General features: G+C 49.2%; 1 protein-coding gene across 2 annotated transcripts in view; it reads left to right on the forward strand.

The window, feature by feature from the left end:
- The window catches only part of LOC309543511 (NACHT, LRR and PYD domains-containing protein 12-like), a 113973-nt gene that overhangs the window by 87393 nt on the left and 5742 nt on the right, over positions 1 to 20838 (forward strand). For both annotated transcript variants that reach the window (XM_082275986.1, XM_082275987.1), the window contains exons 9-10: positions 12552 to 12716; positions 20325 to 20489. In XM_082275986.1, the coding sequence (XP_082132112.1) occupies positions 12552 to 12716; positions 20325 to 20489 (330 nt within the window). The remainder of the gene's footprint in view (positions 1 to 12551; positions 12717 to 20324; positions 20490 to 20838) is intronic.

Consider the following 20838-nt stretch of genomic DNA (forward strand, 5'->3'; position numbering starts at 1 on the left):
GGTGTTTGTTCCCAATGCTGGTCTGGTGGTGTTTGTTCCCAATGCTGGTCTGGTGGTGTTTGTTCCCAATGCTGGTCCGGTGGTGTTTGTTCCCAGTGCTGGTCTGGTGTGGTGTTTGTTCTCAATGCTGGTCTGGTGGTGTTTGCTCCCAATGTTGGTCTGGTGGTGTTTGTTCCCAATGCTGGTCCGGTGGTGTTTGTTCCCAATGATGGTCCGGTGGTGTTTGTTCCCAATGATGGTCTGGTGGTGTTTGTTCCCAATGCTGGTCTGGTGGTGTTTGTTCCCAGTGCTGGTCTGGTGGTGTTTGTTCCCAGTGCTGGTCTGGTGGTGTTTGTTCCCAATGCTGGTCCGGTGGTGTTTGTTCTCAATGCTGGTCCGGTGGTCTTTGTTCCCAATGCTGGTCTAGTGGTGTTTGTTCCCAATGCTGGTCCGGTGGTGTTTGTTCCCAATGCTGGTCCGGTGCTGTTTGTTCCCAATGTTGGTCCGGTGGTGTTTGTTCCCAATGCTGGTCCGGTGGTGTTTGTTCCCAATGCTGGTCCGGTGGTGTTTGTTCTCAATGCTGGTCTGGTGGTGTTTGCTCCCAATGTTGGTCTGGTGGTGTTTGTTCCCAATGCTGGTCCGGTGGTGTTTGTTCTCAATGCTGGTCTGGTGGTGTTTGCTCCCAATGTTGGTCTGGTGGTGTTTGTTCCCAATGCTGGTCTGGTGGTGTTTGTTCCCAATGCTGGTCTGGTGGTGTTTGTTCCCAATGATGGTCTGGTGGTGTTTGTTCCCAATGTTGGTCTGGTGGTGTTTGTTCCCAATGCTGGTCCGGTGGTGTTTGTTCTCAATGCTGGTCTGGTGGTGTTTGCTCCCAATGTTGGTCTGGTGGTGTTTGTTCCCAATGCTGGTCTGGTGGTGTTTGTTCCCAATGCTGGTCTGGTGGTGTTTGTTCCCAGTGCTGGTCCGGTGGTGTTTGTTCCCAGTGCTGGTCTGGTGTGGTGTTTGTTCCCAATGCTGGTCTGGTGGTGTTTGTTCCCAATGCTGGTCTGGTGGTGTTTGTTCCCAATGCTGGTCTGGTGGTGTTTGTTCCCAATGCTGGTCCGGTGGTGTTTGTTCCCAGTGCTGGTCTGGTGTGGTGTTTGTTCTCAATGCTGGTCTGGTGGTGTTTGCTCCCAATGTTGGTCTGGTGGTGTTTGTTCCCAATGCTGGTCCGGTGGTGTTTGTTCCCAATGATGGTCCGGTGGTGTTTGTTCCCAATGATGGTCTGGTGGTGTTTGTTCCCAATGCTGGTCTGGTGGTGTTTGTTCCCAGTGCTGGTCTGGTGGTGTTTGTTCCCAGTGCTGGTCTGGTGGTGTTTGTTCCCAATGCTGGTCCGGTGGTGTTTGTTCTCAATGCTGGTCCGGTGGTCTTTGTTCCCAATGCTGGTCTAGTGGTGTTTGTTCCCAATGCTGGTCCGGTGGTGTTTGTTCCCAATGCTGGTCTGGTGGTGTTTGTTCCCAATGCTGGTCTGGTGGTGTTTGTTCCCAGTGCTGGTCCGGTGGTGTTTGTTCCCAGTGCTGGTCTGGTGTGGTGTTTGTTCTCAATGCTGGTCTGGTGGTGTTTGCTCCCAATGTTGGTCTGGTGGTGTTTGTTCCCAATGCTGGTCCGGTGGTGTTTGTTCCCAATGATGGTCCGGTGGTGTTTGTTCCCAATGATGGTCTGGTGGTGTTTGTTCCCAATGTTGGTCTGGTGGTGTTTGTTCCCAATGATGGTCCGGTGGTGTTTGTTCCCAATGCTGGTCTGGTGGTGTTTGTTCCCAATGTTGGTCTGGTGGTGTTTGTTCCCAATGTTGGTCTGGTGGTGTTTGTTCCCAATGATGGTCTGGTGGTGTTTGTTCCCAATGCTGGTCCGGTGGTGTTTGTTCCCAATGATGGTCCGGTGGTGTTTGTTCTCAATGCTGGTCTGGTGGTGTTTGTTCCCAATGCTGGTCTGGTGGTGTTTGTTCCCAATGCTGGTCTGGTGGTGTTTGTTCCCAATGCTGGTCCGGTGGTGTTTGTTCTCAATGCTGGTCCGGTGGTGTTTGTTCCCAATGCTGGTCTGGTGGGGTTTGTTCTCAATGCTGGTCCGGTGGTGTTTGTTCTCAATGCTGGTCTGGTGGTGTTTGTTCTCAATGTTGGTCTGGTGGTGTTTGCTCCCAATGCTGGTCTGGTGGTGTTTGTTCCCAATGCTGGTCTGGTGGTGTTTGTTCCCAATGTTGGTCCGGTGGTGTTTGTTCCCAATGCTGGTCCGGTGGTGTTTGTTCCCAATGCTGGTCCGGTGGTGTTTGTTCTCAATGCTGGTCTGGTGGTGTTTGCTCCCAATGTTGGTCTGGTGGTGTTTGTTCCCAATGCTGGTCCGGTGGTGTTTGTTCCCAATGCTGGTCCGGTGGTGTTTGTTCTCAATGCTGGTCTGGTGGTGTTTGCTCCCAATGTTGGTCTGGTGGTGTTTGTTCCCAATGCTGGTCTGGTGGTGTTTGTTCCCAATGCTGGTCTGGTGGTGTTTGTTCCCAGTGCTGGTCCGGTGGTGTTTGTTCCCAGTGCTGGTCTGGTGTGGTGTTTGTTCCCAATGCTGGTCTGGTGGTGTTTGTTCCCAATGCTGGTCTGGTGGTGTTTGTTCCCAATGCTGGTCTGGTGGTGTTTGTTCCCAATGCTGGTCCGGTGGTGTTTGTTCCCAGTGCTGGTCTGGTGTGGTGTTTGTTCTCAATGCTGGTCTGGTGGTGTTTGCTCCCAATGTTGGTCTGGTGGTGTTTGTTCCCAATGCTGGTCCGGTGGTGTTTGTTCCCAATGATGGTCCGGTGGTGTTTGTTCCCAATGATGGTCTGGTGGTGTTTGTTCCCAATGCTGGTCTGGTGGTGTTTGTTCCCAGTGCTGGTCTGGTGGTGTTTGTTCCCAGTGCTGGTCTGGTGGTGTTTGTTCCCAATGCTGGTCCGGTGGTGTTTGTTCTCAATGCTGGTCCGGTGGTCTTTGTTCCCAATGCTGGTCTAGTGGTGTTTGTTCCCAATGCTGGTCCGGTGGTGTTTGTTCCCAATGCTGGTCCGGTGCTGTTTGTTCCCAATGTTGGTCCGGTGGTGTTTGTTCCCAATGCTGGTCCGGTGGTGTTTGTTCCCAATGCTGGTCCGGTGGTGTTTGTTCTCAATGCTGGTCTGGTGGTGTTTGCTCCCAATGTTGGTCTGGTGGTGTTTGTTCCCAATGCTGGTCCGGTGGTGTTTGTTCCCAATGCTGGTCCGGTGGTGTTTGTTCCCAATGCTGGTCTGGTGGTGTTTGTTCCCAATGCTGGTCTGGTGGTGTTTGTTCCCAATGTTGGTCCGGTGGTGTTTGTTCCCAATGCTGGTCCGGTGGTGTTTGTTCCCAATGCTGGTCCGGTGGTGTTTGTTCTCAATGCTGGTCTGGTGGTGTTTGCTCCCAATGTTGGTCTGGTGGTGTTTGCTCCCAATGTTGGTCTGGTGGTGTTTGTTCCCATTGCTGGTCCGGTGGTGTTTGTTCTCAATGCTGGTCTGGTGGTGTTTGCTCCCAATGTTGGTCTGGTGGTGTTTGTTCCCAATGCTGGTCCGGTGGTGTTTGTTCTCAATGCTGGTCTGGTGGTGTTTGTTCCCAATGATGGTCTGGTGGTGTTTGTTCCCAATGATGGTCTGGTGGTGTTTGTTCCCAATGATGGTCTGGTGGTGTTTGTTCCCAATGCTGGTCTGGTGGTGTTTGTTCCCAATGCTGGTCTGGTGGTGTTTGTTCCCAGTGCTGGTCCGGTGGTGTTTGTTCCCAGTGCTGGTCTGGTGTGGTGTTTGTTCTCAATGCTGGTCTGGTGGTGTTTGCTCCCAATGTTGGTCTGGTGGTGTTTGTTCCCAATGCTGGTCCGGTGGTGTTTGTTCCCAATGATGGTCCGGTGGTGTTTGTTCCCAATGATGGTCTGGTGGTGTTTGTTCCCAATGTTGGTCTGGTGGTGTTTGTTCCCAATGATGGTCCGGTGGTGTTTGTTCCCAATGCTGGTCTGGTGGTGTTTGTTCCCAATGTTGGTCTGGTGGTGTTTGTTCCCAATGTTGGTCTGGTGGTGTTTGTTCCCAATGATGGTCTGGTGGTGTTTGTTCCCAATGCTGGTCCGGTGGAGTTTGTTCCCAATGATGGTCTGGTGGTGTTTGTTCTCAATGCTGGTCTGGTGGTGTTTGTTCCCAATGCTGGTCTGGTGGTGTTTGTTCCCAATGCTGGTCTGGTGGTGTTTGTTCCCAATGCTGGTCCGGTGGTGTTTGTTCTCAATGCTGGTCCGGTGGTGTTTGTTCCCAATGCTGGTCTGGTGGGGTTTGTTCTCAATGCTGGTCCGGTGGTGTTTGTTCTCAATGCTGGTCTGGTGGTGTTTGTTCTCAATGTTGGTCTGGTGGTGTTTGCTCCCAATGCTGGTCTGGTGGTGTTTGTTCCCAATGCTGGTCTGGTGGTGTTTGTTCCCAATGTTGGTCCGGTGGTGTTTGTTCCCAATGCTGGTCCGGTGGTGTTTGTTCCCAATGCTGGTCCGGTGGTGTTTGTTCTCAATGCTGGTCTGGTGGTGTTTGCTCCCAATGTTGGTCTGGTGGTGTTTGTTCCCAATGCTGGTCCGGTGGTGTTTGTTCCCAATGCTGGTCCGGTGGTGTTTGTTCTCAATGCTGGTCTGGTGGTGTTTGCTCCCACTGTTGGTCTGGTGGTGTTTGTTCCCAATGCTGGTCTGGTGGTGTTTGTTCCCAATGCTGGTCTGGTGGTGTTTGTTCCCAGTGCTGGTCCGGTGGTGTTTGTTCCCAGTGCTGGTCTGGTGTGGTGTTTGTTCCCAATGCTGGTCTGGTGGTGTTTGTTCCCAATGCTGGTCTGGTGGTGTTTGTTCCCAATGCTGGTCTGGTGGTGTTTGTTCCCAATGCTGGTCCGGTGGTGTTTGTTCCCAGTGCTGGTCTGGTGTGGTGTTTGTTCTCAATGCTGGTCTGGTGGTGTTTGCTCCCAATGTTGGTCTGGTGGTGTTTGTTCCCAATGCTGGTCCGGTGGTGTTTGTTCCCAATGATGGTCCGGTGGTGTTTGTTCCCAATGATGGTCTGGTGGTGTTTGTTCCCAATGCTGGTCTGGTGGTGTTTGTTCCCAGTGCTGGTCTGGTGGTGTTTGTTCCCAGTGCTGGTCTGGTGGTGTTTGTTCCCAATGCTGGTCCGGTGGTGTTTGTTCTCAATGCTGGTCCGGTGGTCTTTGTTCCCAATGCTGGTCTAGTGGTGTTTGTTCCCAATGCTGGTCCGGTGGTGTTTGTTCCCAATGCTGGTCCGGTGCTGTTTGTTCCCAATGTTGGTCCGGTGGTGTTTGTTCCCAATGCTGGTCCGGTGGTGTTTGTTCCCAATGCTGGTCCGGTGGTGTTTGTTCTCAATGCTGGTCTGGTGGTGTTTGCTCCCAATGTTGGTCTGGTGGTGTTTGTTCCCAATGCTGGTCCGGTGGTGTTTGTTCCCAATGCTGGTCCGGTGGTGTTTGTTCCCAATGCTGGTCTGGTGGTGTTTGTTCCCAATGCTGGTCTGGTGGTGTTTGTTCCCAATGTTGGTCCGGTGGTGTTTGTTCCCAATGCTGGTCCGGTGGTGTTTGTTCCCAATGCTGGTCCGGTGGTGTTTGTTCTCAATGCTGGTCTGGTGGTGTTTGCTCCCAATGTTGGTCTGGTGGTGTTTGTTCCCAATGCTGGTCCGGTGGTGTTTGTTTCCAATGCTGGTCCGGTGGTGTTTGTTCTCAATGCTGGTCTGGTGGTGTTTGCTCCCAATGTTGGTCTGGTGGTGTTTGTTCCCATTGCTGGTCCGGTGGTGTTTGTTCTCAATGCTGGTCTGGTGGTGTTTGCTCCCAATGTTGGTCTGGTGGTGTTTGTTCCCAATGCTGGTCCGGTGGTGTTTGTTCTCAATGCTGGTCTGGTGGTGTTTGTTCCCAATGATGGTCTGGTGGTGTTTGTTCCCAATGATGGTCTGGTGGTGTTTGTTCCCAATGATGGTCTGGTGGTGTTTGTTCCCAATGCTGGTCTGGTGGTGTTTGTTCCCAATGCTGGTCTGGTGGTGTTTGTTCCCAGTGCTGGTCCGGTGGTGTTTGTTCCCAGTGCTGGTCTGGTGTGGTGTTTGTTCTCAATGCTGGTCTGGTGGTGTTTGCTCCCAATGTTGGTCTGGTGGTGTTTGTTCCCAATGCTGGTCCGGTGGTGTTTGTTCCCAATGATGGTCCGGTGGTGTTTGTTCCCAATGATGGTCTGGTGGTGTTTGTTCCCAATGCTGGTCTGGTGGTGTTTGTTCCCAGTGCTGGTCTGGTGGTGTTTGTTCCCAGTGCTGGTCTGGTGGTGTTTGTTCCCAATGCTGGTCCGGTGGTGTTTGTTCTCAATGCTGGTCCGGTGGTCTTTGTTCCCAATGCTGGTCTAGTGGTGTTTGTTCCCAATGCTGGTCCGGTGGTGTTTGTTCCCAATGCTGGTCCGGTGGTGTTTGTTCCCAATGCTGGTCTGGTGGTGTTTGTTCCCAATGTTGGTCTGGTGGTGTTTGTTCCCAATGCTGGTCTGGTGGTGTTTGTTCCCAATGCTGGTCTGGTGGTGTTTGTTCCCAATGCTGGTCCGGTGGTGTTTGTTCTCAATGCTGGTCCGGTGGTGTTTGTTCTCAATGCTGCTCTGGTGGTGTTTGTTCCCAATGCTGCTCTGGTGGTGTTTGTTCCCAATGCTGGTCTGGTGGTGTTTGTTCCCAATGCTGGTCTGGTGGTGTTTGTTCCCAATGCTGGTCTGGTGGTGTTTGTTCCCAATGTTGGTCTGGTGGTGTTTGTTCCCAATGTTGGTCTGGTGGTGTTTGTTCCCAATGATGGTCTGGTGGTGTTTGTTCCCAATGTTGGTCTGGTGGTGTTTGTTCCCAATGATGGTCTGGTGGTGTTTGTTCCCAATGCTGGTCCGGTGGTGTTTGTTCTCAATGCTGGTCTGGTGGTGTTTGTTCCCAATGTTGGTCTGGTGGTGTTTGTTCCCAATGATGGTCTGGTGGTGTTTGTTCCCAATGCTGGTCCGGTGGTGTTTGTTCTCAATGCTGGTCTGGTGGTGTTTGTTCCCAATGCTGGTCTGGTGGTGTTTGTTCCCAATGCTGGTCCTGTGGTGTTTGTTCCCAATGTTGGTCTGGTGGTGTTTGTTCCCAATGCTGGTCTGGTGGTGTTTGTTCCCAATGCTGGTCTGGTGGTGTTTGTTCCCAATGTTGGTCTGGTGGTGTTTGTTCCCAATGCTGGTCCGGTGGTGTTTGTTCTCAATGCTGGTCTGGTGGTGTTTGTTCCCAATGCTGGTCTGGTGGTGTTTGTTCCCAATGCTGGTCTGGTGGTGTTTGTTCCCAATGTTGGTCTGGTGGTGTTTTTTCCCAATGTTGGTCTGGTGGTGTTTGTTCCCAATGCTGGTCTGGTGGTGTTTGTTCCCAATGCTGATCCGGTGGTGTTTGTTCCCAATGCTGGTCCGGTGGTGTTTGTTCCCAATGCTGGTCCGGTGGTGTTTGTTCTCAATGCTGGTCAGGAGGTGTTTGTTCCCAATGCTGGTCTGGTGGTGTTTGTTCCCAATGCTGGTCCGGTGGTGTTTGTTCCCAATGTTGGTCTGGTGGTGTTTGTTCCCAATACTGGTCTGGTGGTGTTTGTTCCCAATGCTGGTCCAGTGGTGTTTGTTCCCAATGCTGGTCCGGTGGTGTTTGTTCCCAATGATGGTCTGGTGGTGTTTGTTCTCAATGCTGGTCTGGTGGTGTTTGTTCCCAATGTTGGTCTGGTGGTGTTTGTTCCCAATGTTGGTCTGGTGGTGTTTGTTCCCAATGCTGGTCCGGTGGTGTTTGTTCTCAATGCTGGTCTGGTGGTGTTTGTTCCCAATGCTGGTCTGGTGGTGTTTGTTCCCAATGCTGGTCTGGTGGTGTTTGTTCCCAATGTTGGTCTGGTGGTGTTTGTTCCCAATGTTGGTCCGGTGGTGTTTGTTCCCAATGCTGGTCCGGTGGTGTTTGTTCCCAATGCTGGTCCGGTGGTGTTTGTTCCCAATGCTGGTCTGGTGGTGTTTGTTCCCAATGCTGGTCCGGTGGTGTTTGTTCCCAATGCTGGTCCGGTGGTGTTTGTTCCCAATGTTGGTCTGGTGGTGTTTGTTCCCAATACTGGTCTGGTGGTGTTTGTTCCCAATGCTGGTCTGGTGGTGTTTGTTCCCAGTGCTGGTCTGGTGGTGTTTGTTCCCAATGTTGGTCTGGTGGTGTTTGTTCCCAATACTGGTCTGGTGGTGTTTGTTCCCAATGCTGGTCTGGTGGTGTTTGTTCCCAATGCTGGTCCGGTGGTGTTTGTTCTCAATGCTGGTCTGGTGGTGTTTGTTCTCAATGCTGGTCTGGTGGTGTTTGTTCTCAATGCTGGTCTGGTGGTGTTTGTTCTCAATGCTGGTCTGGTGGTGTTTGTTCTCAATGCTGGTCAGGAGGTGTTTGTTCCCAATGCTGGTCTGGTGGTGTTTGTTCCCAATGTTGGTCTGGTGGTGTTTGTTCCCAATGCTGGTCTGGTGGTGTTTGTTCTCAATGCTGGTCTGGTGGTGTTTGTTCCCAATGCTGGTCCGGTGGTGTTTGTTCCCAATGTTGGTCTGGTGGTGTTTGTTCCCAATGTTGGTCTGGTGGTGTTTGTTCTCAATGCTGGTCTGGTGGTGTTTGTTCCCAATGTTGGTCTGGTGGTGTTTTCTCCCAATGATGGTCCGGTGGTGTTTGTTCCCAATGCTGGTCTGGTGGTGTTTGTTCTCAATGCTGGTCTGGTGGTGTTTGTTCCCAATGCTGGTCCGGTGGTGTTTGTTCCCAATGTTGGTCTGGTGGTGTTTGTTCCCAATGTTGGTCTGGTGGTGTTTGTTCTCAATGCTGGTCTGGTGGTGTTTGTTCCCAGTGCTGGTCTGGTGGTGTTTGTTCCCAATGCTGGTCTGGTGGTGTTTGTTCCCAATGCTGCTCTGGTGGTGTTTGTTCCCAATGCTGGTCTGGTGGTGTTTGTTCCCAATGCTGGTCTGGTGGTGTTTGTTCCCAATGCTGGTCTGGTGGTGTTTGTTCCCAATGTTGGTCTGGTGGTGTTTGTTCCCAATGTTGGTCTGGTGGTGTTTGTTCCCAATGATGGTCTGGTGGTGTTTGTTCCCAATGTTGGTCTGGTGGTGTTTGTTCCCAATGATGGTCTGGTGGTGTTTGTTCCCAATGCTGGTCCGGTGGTGTTTGTTCTCAATGCTGGTCTGGTGGTGTTTGTTCCCAATGTTGGTCTGGTGGTGTTTGTTCCCAATGATGGTCTGGTGGTGTTTGTTCCCAATGCTGGTCCGGTGGTGTTTGTTCTCAATGCTGGTCTGGTGGTGTTTGTTCCCAATGCTGGTCTGGTGGTGTTTGTTCCCAATGCTGGTCCTGTGGTGTTTGTTCCCAATGTTGGTCTGGTGGTGTTTGTTCCCAATGCTGGTCTGGTGGTGTTTGTTCCCAATGCTGGTCTGGTGGTGTTTGTTCCCAATGTTGGTCTGGTGGTGTTTGTTCCCAATGCTGGTCCGGTGGTGTTTGTTCTCAATGCTGGTCTGGTGGTGTTTGTTCCCAATGCTGGTCTGGTGGTGTTTGTTCCCAATGCTGGTCTGGTGGTGTTTGTTCCCAATGTTGGTCTGGTGGTGTTTTTTCCCAATGTTGGTCTGGTGGTGTTTGTTCCCAATGCTGGTCTGGTGGTGTTTGTTCCCAATGCTGATCCGGTGGTGTTTGTTCCCAATGCTGGTCCGGTGGTGTTTGTTCCCAATGCTGGTCCGGTGGTGTTTGTTCTCAATGCTGGTCAGGAGGTGTTTGTTCCCAATGCTGGTCTGGTGGTGTTTGTTCCCAATGCTGGTCCGGTGGTGTTTGTTCCCAATGTTGGTCTGGTGGTGTTTGTTCCCAATACTGGTCTGGTGGTGTTTGTTCCCAATGCTGGTCCAGTGGTGTTTGTTCCCAATGCTGGTCCGGTGGTGTTTGTTCCCAATGATGGTCTGGTGGTGTTTGTTCTCAATGCTGGTCTGGTGGTGTTTGTTCCCAATGTTGGTCTGGTGGTGTTTGTTCCCAATGTTGGTCTGGTGGTGTTTGTTCCCAATGCTGGTCCGGTGGTGTTTGTTCTCAATGCTGGTCTGGTGGTGTTTGTTCCCAATGCTGGTCTGGTGGTGTTTGTTCCCAATGCTGGTCTGGTGGTGTTTGTTCCCAATGTTGGTCTGGTGGTGTTTGTTCCCAATGTTGGTCCGGTGGTGTTTGTTCCCAATGCTGGTCCGGTGGTGTTTGTTCCCAATGCTGGTCCGGTGGTGTTTGTTCCCAATGCTGGTCTGGTGGTGTTTGTTCCCAATGCTGGTCCGGTGGTGTTTGTTCCCAATGCTGGTCCGGTGGTGTTTGTTCCCAATGTTGGTCTGGTGGTGTTTGTTCCCAATACTGGTCTGGTGGTGTTTGTTCCCAATGCTGGTCTGGTGGTGTTTGTTCCCAGTGCTGGTCTGGTGGTGTTTGTTCCCAATGTTGGTCTGGTGGTGTTTGTTCCCAATACTGGTCTGGTGGTGTTTGTTCCCAATGCTGGTCTGGTGGTGTTTGTTCCCAATGCTGGTCCGGTGGTGTTTGTTCTCAATGCTGGTCTGGTGGTGTTTGTTCTCAATGCTGGTCTGGTGGTGTTTGTTCTCAATGCTGGTCTGGTGGTGTTTGTTCTCAATGCTGGTCTGGTGGTGTTTGTTCTCAATGCTGGTCAGGAGGTGTTTGTTCCCAATGCTGGTCTGGTGGTGTTTGTTCCCAATGTTGGTCTGGTGGTGTTTGTTCCCAATGCTGGTCTGGTGGTGTTTGTTCTCAATGCTGGTCTGGTGGTGTTTGTTCCCAATGCTGGTCCGGTGGTGTTTGTTCCCAATGTTGGTCTGGTGGTGTTTGTTCCCAATGTTGGTCTGGTGGTGTTTGTTCTCAATGCTGGTCTGGTGGTGTTTGTTCCCAATGTTGGTCTGGTGGTGTTTTCTCCCAATGATGGTCCGGTGGTGTTTGTTCCCAATGCTGGTCTGGTGGTGTTTGTTCCCAGTGCTGGTCTGGTGGTGTTTGTTCCCAATGCTGGTCTGGTGGTGTTTGTTCCCAGTGCTGGTCTGGTGGTGTTTGTTCCCAATGCTGGTCTGGTGGTGTTTGTTCTCAATGCTGGTCTGGTGGTGTTTGTTCTCAATGCTGGTCTGGTGGTGTTTGTTCCCAATGCTGGTCTGGTGGTGTTTGTTCCCAATGCTGGTCTGGTGGTGTTTATTGGTGTTGAGCTTTGGCTCTACTTCTCCTGTAATGTCAGTCTCCTGTAGTCATCAATTTAGCAGACTGTTAGGGGGAGGTACACAGTGGTGTATTTTGGCTTTGTGCCGCCCTAGGCAAGACTAAAATTGGGCGCCCTCCCCATGTAAATTTTCCCCACTCCAAAATTGAAGGACTACAAGTCCCAGCATAAACCCCTGAGATCTCATAAGAGGGGTGGGAGAGAGAGGGTGGGTGAGGGAGAGAGAGGGGGGGTGGGTGAGGGAAGGAGAGAGAGGGGGGGGTGGGTGAGGGAAGGAGAGAGAGGGGGGATGAAAGAGAGAGAGGGATTGGGGGAGGGAAAGAGAGGGGGGTGAGGGGGGGATGAGAGAGAGAGTGGGGGGTGAGAGAGAGTGGGGTGAGAGAGAGAGGGGGGAATCGAAGAGAGAGAGAGGGGGAAATCGAAGAGAGAGAGGGGGGGAAGAGAGAGGAAGAGATGAGAGAGTGGGGGGATGATAGAGAGACAGGGGGGATGAGCGAGCAAGAGAGAGGGGGGATGAGAGAGTGGGGGTGAGAGAGAGAGTGAGGGGGGGTGAGAGAGGGGGATTAGAGAGGGAGATGAGAGCGAGAGAGAGAGAGGGGGACGATAGAGAGAGAGAGGAGGTGAGAAAGAGAGAGGGAGGTGAGAGGGAGGGAGAGAGAGAGGAGGGGTTAGAGAGTGAGAAGGGGGGTGAGTAAGAGATAGAGGGGGGTGAGAGAGGTGGTTCTAGCAACCAGTGGCCAATAGAGTCTCAGGTGGTGGGGGGGTGGCTTTTTTGCTGCTCCCCTGCAAAGTGCTGCCCTAGGCCTGGGCCTTGTTGGCCTAGGCCAAAATACAGCACTGGAGGTACAGCTTGTCTTGCTCTGTTGCCGTACAAATGTGCTGACAGGAGGAGAAAGCAGAGTGATTAGAGTGAAGACCTCATTACTTTACTGCAGCCCCTTTGTTGTCCAATCAGCAGGCTGGGGGTGTGTTCCTTCTGTAGTAAAGGTGGAGAACCTGGTTGTGATGTCTGTCAGGGTGCCAGAATTACAAAAACTGTGCCTTGAAAACCATTCCTTCCTGGAGTTCAGATTTATTTTCTCTCAATCATAAGTGATATGAAGAGCCATAAACCATAAGCCTGGGCTTTTACAAGGATGGCCAAATCTGTGACTGATAAGGTTGAGACGTGTTGGGTGTCCTGATCTGCCCACATTTTATATCTCAGCATCTCCTATGTAAAGTTCATGGATTTGGCACAAAGTTTAAATCCTGGACTATTGGTCACTATTGTTCAGGTAATTAATGGTGGGTCCTCCTTCTTGGCGGAATAACATCATTGTCCAATCATTTCCTCTCCTTCTTCCACAGCTTGAATGATAATGAGCTGACAGATGATTCCTGCCCCCACCTGGCATTGGGAATTAGAGAGAACCGGACCCTGAGAAGACTGGTCCTGTCCGATAACAATCTGGAGGGTCCTCATCTCCAGGACCTGATGGAAGCTCTGCCGACAAGCCAGATAGAGGAATTACAGTGAGTATATCAGAGCTGATTGGTTCCAAAAATCAGAAAAAAAAAAAAAAAAAAAAGCTCAGCCAGTAGTTGTCACGGAGCTTACCTTTGTTGGAGTCTGTAACGCAGAGATGTGCACTCACCCTTGCAGATATCCACAGTCCAAGGTGACCAGGTAAGAAAGCCACCTGGGCTGTGAATCCGTGCACGGGGGCTTGGCAGGGAAGGTGCTCCAATAAGCTGGACCGGCAGGAATACAATGGGAAGGGAAGTCCAGGAATAACTGTAGTCACTGGATGACAAGAGTCCGGATAAGGATCAGGAGATGAGAGGAAGATAAGGTTGCAGAAACAACATGAAGCGAAGGTAAGGATGGAAGCCGTGGTCAGTCTGGAACACACGCTCAGGAAATAGAAGCACAGGAACAAAGTCTGTCAAACAGGAACAAAGATCAGCAATGAACTGACACTGCTCTAAGGGAGAGGCAGTGTTTTATAGCTTGCTTAATTGAGCAATTAGCTTCAGGTGGACAATGAGAGACAAGAGTATACTCAGGTGAAGTCCAGCCCCCTAGTGCTGCAGGCAATACCAGATTAACAGGACTGGATCCATATGAGCTGAAGTGTGGCTCAGAGGTAGGATAACAGGACAGAATGTCAAAGTACACAGGTTCAAATCCCATGTCAGGTACTTAACGGCGACCATGCCTGGCTGTCTGTAAACCATGGTGAGAACCGTGACAGTAGTAGGTGGTCACACTTGGCTGGACTTCTTCTGTACTACATATCTAAGAGGCTTCCTCGGGTCTAATGAATGTCAGGATCACTTCCTAGTATTTATAGCCCCTTCATCCAGTCCCTTATGAAATGTGTCAAGGTAGATGTTGATTGTCCATAAAGAAACAATCTCCTATATAGACCCCACACAAGCCAATACAATGCCCAGCATGCAACTCTTGGAAGACTAAAATACTTGTTTAATGTATCATTTTTTTTTTTTTAATTGACTTTTACTAAATTTTTTTCAAATTTAATAAATGGATTTTTAATACATACTTACCTGTAAAATCCATTTCTTGAAGTACATCACAGGACACAGCCATAAATCATAACATATGGGTTATATAGCCACCTATAGGTGAATAGACAGTGGCAACCAATTAGAAAGGATGTCCCCCTATATAACCCCTCCCACACAGGAAGTACTTCAGTTTTGTAGCAAGCAATAAATGCCCCATAGAAGAGGGGAGGGACCTCTGTGTCCTGTGATGAACTTCAAGAAATGGATTTCACAGGTAAGTATGTATTAAAAATCTATTTTCTTTTCGTACATCACGGGACACAGAGCCATAAATCATAACATATGGGACATCCCAAAGCAATGCATCTGAGGGGAGGGGGCACCGAAAAATACCGCCATCTGACCACAAACGATCTACACCGCTGCCTGAAGAACGCTGCGGCCAAAAGCAGACTCCTCCTGGGTCCCAACATCCACTTGATAGAATCTGGTGAACATATGCACCGATGACCAAGTCGCGGCCTTGCAAATCTGAGCCATAGAGGCTTGATGGCGATGTGCCCAAGAGGCACCTCCTCCTCTGGTAGAATGTGCCTTTGCAGGAAAAGGTTGAACCTTTCCTACTAAACCATATGCCTGGGTAATAACCTGGCAAATTCAATGAGAAATCTGGCCTTCTGGCAGCACAAACAAAAGATCGGTCTTACGAAACTGAGCCGATCTTTTCAAGTAAAACTTAAGTGCACGCATTACATCCAGAGAATGTAGTAACTTTTCCTCCCCTGTTTAAGGATCTGGAAAAAATGAAGGTAGTATAATGTCTTGATTCAAATGAAAGGCGGACACCACCTTGGGCAAAAAATCTGGGTGTGGATGTAGAATCACCCTATCTTGATGAAATATAAAGAATGGCTCTTTACAAGAAAGAGCTGCTAGTTCCGATACCCTTCTGGCTAAAGTTATCGCAATCAAAAAGACCAGTTTTCTGGTCAGATGAACCAGGGGAATTTGCCCCATGGGCTCAAAAGGCTGTTTTTGTAAAACTGCCAGCACCAAATTAAAATTTTAAGGATATAATGGTGGCTTCACAGGAGGAAGCATAAGTAACATTCCCCGGACGAAGGTCTGAACCAAGGAATGGGAAGCGATCGGTTTTTGGAAAAAAATGATAATGCTAAAATTTGCCCCATAATAGTGCTTAAGGCTAATTTCATATTTACCCCTGCTTGTAGGAAAACTAGAACTCTCCCAATGACATATTTGCAGGGATGCCATTTCCTGGCTTCACACCAGGCAATGTAGGATTTCCAGACCCTGTAATAAATGTTTCCAGAAACTGGTTTCCTAGCATTTATCAGGGTAGAAACTGCAGGGCCAGATACACCCCGTTCCTTCAGGATTAAGGCTTCAATAGCCAAACCGTCAAATTTAGAGACTGTACAGCAGGGTGGAATATCGGACCTTGAGAGAGCAGGTTCGGATGCAGTGGAAGGGTCCAAGGCCTTGTCACTGCCAATCATTGGATTTGTGGATACCAAAACCTCCTCCACCACGCCGAAGCTACCAGGATTACTGGTTTCCCCTCTAGCTGGATTCTGCATAAGAGACACGGTATTAGCTGCACAGGAGAAAAAGCATAAATCAGGGAAAAGTCCTCCCAAGGAGTCACCAAAGCATCCACTCCGACTGCGAGTGGATCCCTGGTCCTGGACACAAACTTCTTCAACTTGTTGTTTAACCTGGATGCCAACAGGTCTACATCTGGGACCCCCCAGCGTAGGCAGATTGATTGAAAAATCTCGGGATGTAAGGACCATCCCCCCAGAAACATCTGTTGACGACTCAGAAAATCTGCCTGCCAGTTCTCTATTCCTGGAATAAAAACTGCTGTCAGGCATTGCACAAACCTCTCTTCCCGGGACAGTATGATATTCACCTCTTTCTGGGCTGACTGACACTTTGTGCGTCCTTGATGGTTGATATAAGCCACAGCCGTGGCATTGTCGGATTGTTCCCTGACAGGGTGACCCCGAAGTCTGGGCATCCAGTATTTCAAAGCCTAACTGACCGCTCGGATTTCTAGAATGTTGATGGGGAGACCTTTCTTTACCAAAAACCATTTCCCTTGGACAGTGGCTTTCTCCAGAACCGCTCCCCAGCCAGAGATACTGGCATCTGTAGTTATCATTTTCCAGGTCACTGGAAGAAAGGATTTTCCCTTCTCCAGATTTCTGGTCAACAACCACCAATTTAGACTCTGACGTACTCTTTGTACCAGAGACATGGGCCAGTCTAGAGACTGAACCTTTCCGGCCCATGCTGACAGAATTTGTTCTGTTAGGGTCTGGCATGGAACTGAGCATAGGGAATTCCCCCGAAAGTGGACCCCATTTTTCCCAATAACTTCATGCAAAGACGTATAAAAGGATATCTCAGCCTTACTATGGACTGAACCTGATCCTTCAGGTCTGTGACCCTTCTTGTCGGCAAGAATACCTTTATGCCTGTACTGTGTCCACAAGGAATCCCAGGTATTCCAGATGCTGGACCGGCTAAAATGCTGACTTTGCCAAGTTCAGACGTTTTAGGAACTGTACCGTTTGGAGGACATTTCGTCTTAGAGCCGAAGCCGATCGATCTATAAGTAACAGATCATCCAGATATCCTATTACAGATATCCCTTGGGACCTTAGAACAGCCAATACTGGAGCTAGGATCTTTGTGAACACTCTTGAAGCTGTGGCTAACCCAAAGGGCAGGGCCACAAACTGAAAATGGCAGTTTTCTACTGCAAAGAGTAAAAACCTTTGATGAGCCTGGAATATAGGCACGTGAAGATATGCATCCATGATGTCTATGGATGCTAGAAATTCCTTTCCCTGTAGGGAATCCATGACTGAATGAATTGACTCCATACAGAAAGTATGAATGTTTAGAAAATGGTTCAGAGCTTTGAGATCCATAATAGGTCTCACGTCTCCGTTTGGTTTGGAGATTATGAACTGGTTTAAGTAAAAATCCCTGAACCTTTCGTTCTCCGGAACTTCCGTAATCACTCTTTGGGCCCTTAACTGGTCCAGAGCCAGAAGGGGAGATCTTCTTTTTATGGGATCTGTCGGTATGCTTAACCTTACAAACCGAGGATATGGGAACACCGGAAATTCCAGTTTGTACCCCTGCAAGATGGTGGAGATAACCCAGTTGTCCCGGATCGTTTCCACCCAAACCTTCGAGAACTGAAGCAGCCTTCCCCCCACCCAATGGAGTGGGGGGCTCCTCTTCACATGGTAGGCTTACAGAAAGACCTAAAAGCAAAAAGAAACAAAGAAAGGGCGCACGACCTAGCGCATTATCCTCAATAATAGGCTTTTTATTGGTGTAACATATAAAATGGCTACTCACAAACACATGTGGAAAATAGTCATATCAAGCTCAGTCGCTCCAGTGTCAGGAATAGTCCATGTATTAGTCCATAATCCTGTTAAGATGACGGCTGACGCGTTTCGAGGCTCAGCCTCTTCCTCAGAGCCACTGTGTCATGACCTACTCATCATTTTTAGTACTGTTGGACTACCCCAGTCCTTTTTGGGCAGCAAGACCTCAGCCATCCGAGAAGCCATTTGTGAGTCCCGTGGGGAGTGTGGTCAGGGAGCTTGGATTCTAAGCACAGGAGAAGGGTGGTATCACCTTATTGTTTTGGATTAGAGTAAGACCTGGCTGATCTCTGGACCCAGGGCTTCTTCTGTCCCTGCTCTGAAGGCTTGGTTCTGGTCCCAGATGACTGAGGCCATCGCCACTGTCTCAAATTAAAAACCCTGGGAGTGCTGGGGACCTTATAGGAAGGACGTTTGCTCTTCCCTTTTACAGGTAGCAACGTACTCTTCCCCCCTGAGATCTTTTGGATATACTTATCCAGATCATCACCAAAAAGGCATTCTCCCTGAAACAGAAAGCCAGCCAGCAACCTTTTACATGGTAATTCCGCAGACCAGCTCTTTAACCAAAGGATTCTGCGCATATGCACTGTCATCAGAGCAAACCGTGACATTTGCTGTATGGGGTCCCTAACAGCATCCACTGCGAAACACAAAGTGCGAGGTAGATCTGACAGATCTTCCACAGACTCTCCTTGAGAAGGAACCGTCTTGGACACTCGCTTTATGCGGTCTTTCAAAGACTGACACACTCCTATGGCCGCTACTGCTGGTTGTATCGCAGAACCTGCAATCGCAAAGGAGGCTTTCAATAAAGATTCCAACTTTTTATCTGCCGGATCTGTAAAAACCTGGGCATTATCCACAGGGCAGGTTGAACTTTTGTTAACTGAAGAAATGGCCGCATCCACAGTGAGCATATTCCATTTCTTAGTAAATTTTTCCTCCATAGGATACAATAGAGAAAACCTTTTAGGAGGAACAAGCAAGAAACAACAAATCAGGATGGTCCCAATCAGCATACATTACCTGCTCCAAGAGCGGATGTACAGGAAACATTGGATAACTATGAGCAGGGTGCAATGAGCCTAGAGAGGAAAAAAAAAACTTCAGCTGTTTCTAAGGGAGGAAATTTGTGTCCAGACCGGACCATTTCCGTAAGAGACTGAATAAACAATCTCTGGGTTTGAGAGGCTGACAAAGACTCCTCTGACTCTGACTCCCCAGAAGTGGAAACCTCAGCTTGACCTTCTTTAGGGTCTTCATCAGCTACTTCTTCAACATCCTCTGCCCAATCCTGAACTGACTCAAGGGGTGGCTCAGGTGAGGGGATCTATCACGTTTCCTCCCTCCTTGTGAAGCTGCAATCATGCCAGCAATCTTACCGACAAGGCTGGCTAAAGCTGATGCCAAATCGTGACGTAGGTTGCGGCAGAAGCACCTGAAGCATCTACTGTGCAAGAAAACCGAAATGGCTCAGATTGGCTAGTGGCCTCTGGCTCTTCAAGGGGAGTAGACACAGAGGAAGCATGGCAAGGACCTTCAAGGCCTGACGGTGGCACCATAGTGCCCCTTCCAGCTGTGCCCCCCCCCCAGCCCTCTTTAGGGCAGACATTGCTTTAAGCAAGACAAACTTGGGGTACTAACTTCAGTGTACTCAAGGCTTGTGTCAAGCTATACAGCTTATCACACACAGCACTGATCATCCCAAAGATACAGGACCTGTTAGTGCCAGTAACATACACCCACAGTGACTCACGCAACCCACCTGCTGCTGCTCTATGTTCCGTTCAGCCTCTAGACAGAGGCTAGTGTGTTGGAAACAGTTCCGTAAAATTTGTGCTTTTTTATGCTGTACTGCACATGTGCGGCGTGCTACGTTGTGTCCACATGCATGCCAATCACGTTCAAACACCCCCCTGTGGCGTATGCTTTTTTAAAGAGCAAAGCTTCACGCATGCGCGCAAATGGGCCTTCGCCCCAAACACGCCATCGAGGGAGGACGAACACACAGGCGCTTTCACGCCAAGGCGAAAAACAACAAGATCGGGTAAGAGCAGCTTCGACCAAATTGTGTTTGTCATAGGATGCAAAGTAACAAAAGACAGCTGTATTTTGCATAACTTAACACTTATTGTGTCTTGCAGAGACAAACATGGCACCCGGTCTCTGTTATCTCTTAAAGGGAACAGTGCATGAAATATTTTGTAAATATTTTAAAGTGTACTTACCAGTCCTGCCACAGGATTCTGTTTGAAACAGGAATCCAATCTTCACCCATCACAGTGAGCCTCATCTTGCTGACCTTCAAGGACTGGGTCCCCCTGTTTTAGAGGGACCATGGCTTTGTACCTGTAGAGCACCCTGCATGGAGCGCTTTGAAAGTTTGGTAATACCAAGGGTCCGGATCACAGGGTCCAGCGCCTAAAAAGAACAACATTACAGACAAAACCTTGTATCTGATTGGTTGCCAGTGTCCATTCACCTGTAGGTGGCTATATACCCCATATCTGATGATTAATGGCTCTGTGTCCCGTGAAGTACAAAAAGAAATATCATTTTTTTTAGAAATCCTTGACCAGATAACATTTTAGATTGATATACACCAGGAACACACATGGGGTAAATATTAGTGATGAGTGGAACGTGCCTGGGTCAGATTTGAGACAAGTTTGCTGAAATTTACTGAAGTTCAAGTGCAGAATACAAACCCCATTGAAGTCAATTGGAGTTAGATCTTAAAAATAAGGTCAACCAGACAAATCGGAAATTTGCCAATCAGGCCAAATGGCAATTTTCTTGGCTAAAAGGCAACAAATTGTCCACCAAATGGCATGGAGGGAAATAAGGAGGGGGGGGGAGATGGCCATTACCCTGGTGAAGATGCACCAAAGAAAAGAAGAGTAAACATTTTGTCTGGTGGTAAAAAACAATTTAGTTACGTGAAATGGTGAAATGTTAAAGTACTAAATTCCTTTACCTGGGGGCCCCCACTGGCACTCTTGCCTCCTTACATAAGCTGAGTACCCTCATAAGAACCTAGGGGGTCTACTTGTGCAGGCTCGTTCTCATGCCCCACTGCCTGCGTCCATAGACATGGATAGCTTTGCCCGAGGCTCCACCTTAGTTACTGGGTGACGGATGAAGTCTGATGTTATTTCATTGTCTTCTACAGATTGGATGTGAACTCTTTGTCACACAGTTCCTGCATTCACCTGGCATCTGGAATCAGAAATAATCTGATCCTGAGGAAACTTTACTTGTCAGATAATGATCTGGAGGGTCCAGGTCTCGGGGAGATGATGGCGGCTCTGCCCACCAGCCGGATCGAGGAATTAAAGTGAGTGTTCAGGACTGATAGAAACGGTCCATTTTACATCCCAAGTGTGTTAAAAAACACATTTCACCTTTTTAGTCTATTCAGACTTCATAAACACCAACTCCATCAATTCCTATGATAACTCCTATGACATCATTGACCAAGTATGGTAATTACCACGTTGATCCCTTACATCACCCCAGAGACTCCGCCTCTTTGTCTACCTTTAGTGGCGGTGACTGGGAGCTACCATTCACAGTGATTGTAGCATCAGGAATCAATGTGCCAGCAGAGTTTTCCTTTTGGCGGGTCTGCAAGTGTTGTCCATTGTGATTGATGAGGATTTGTATCTCCTTATGATGTGATTGAT

Source organism: Pelophylax lessonae, assembly GCF_965119305.1.
Source record: "Pelophylax lessonae genome assembly, contig: HAP1_SCAFFOLD_151, whole genome shotgun sequence".
In the NCBI taxonomy this organism is placed as follows: Eukaryota; Metazoa; Chordata; class Amphibia; order Anura; family Ranidae; genus Pelophylax; species Pelophylax lessonae.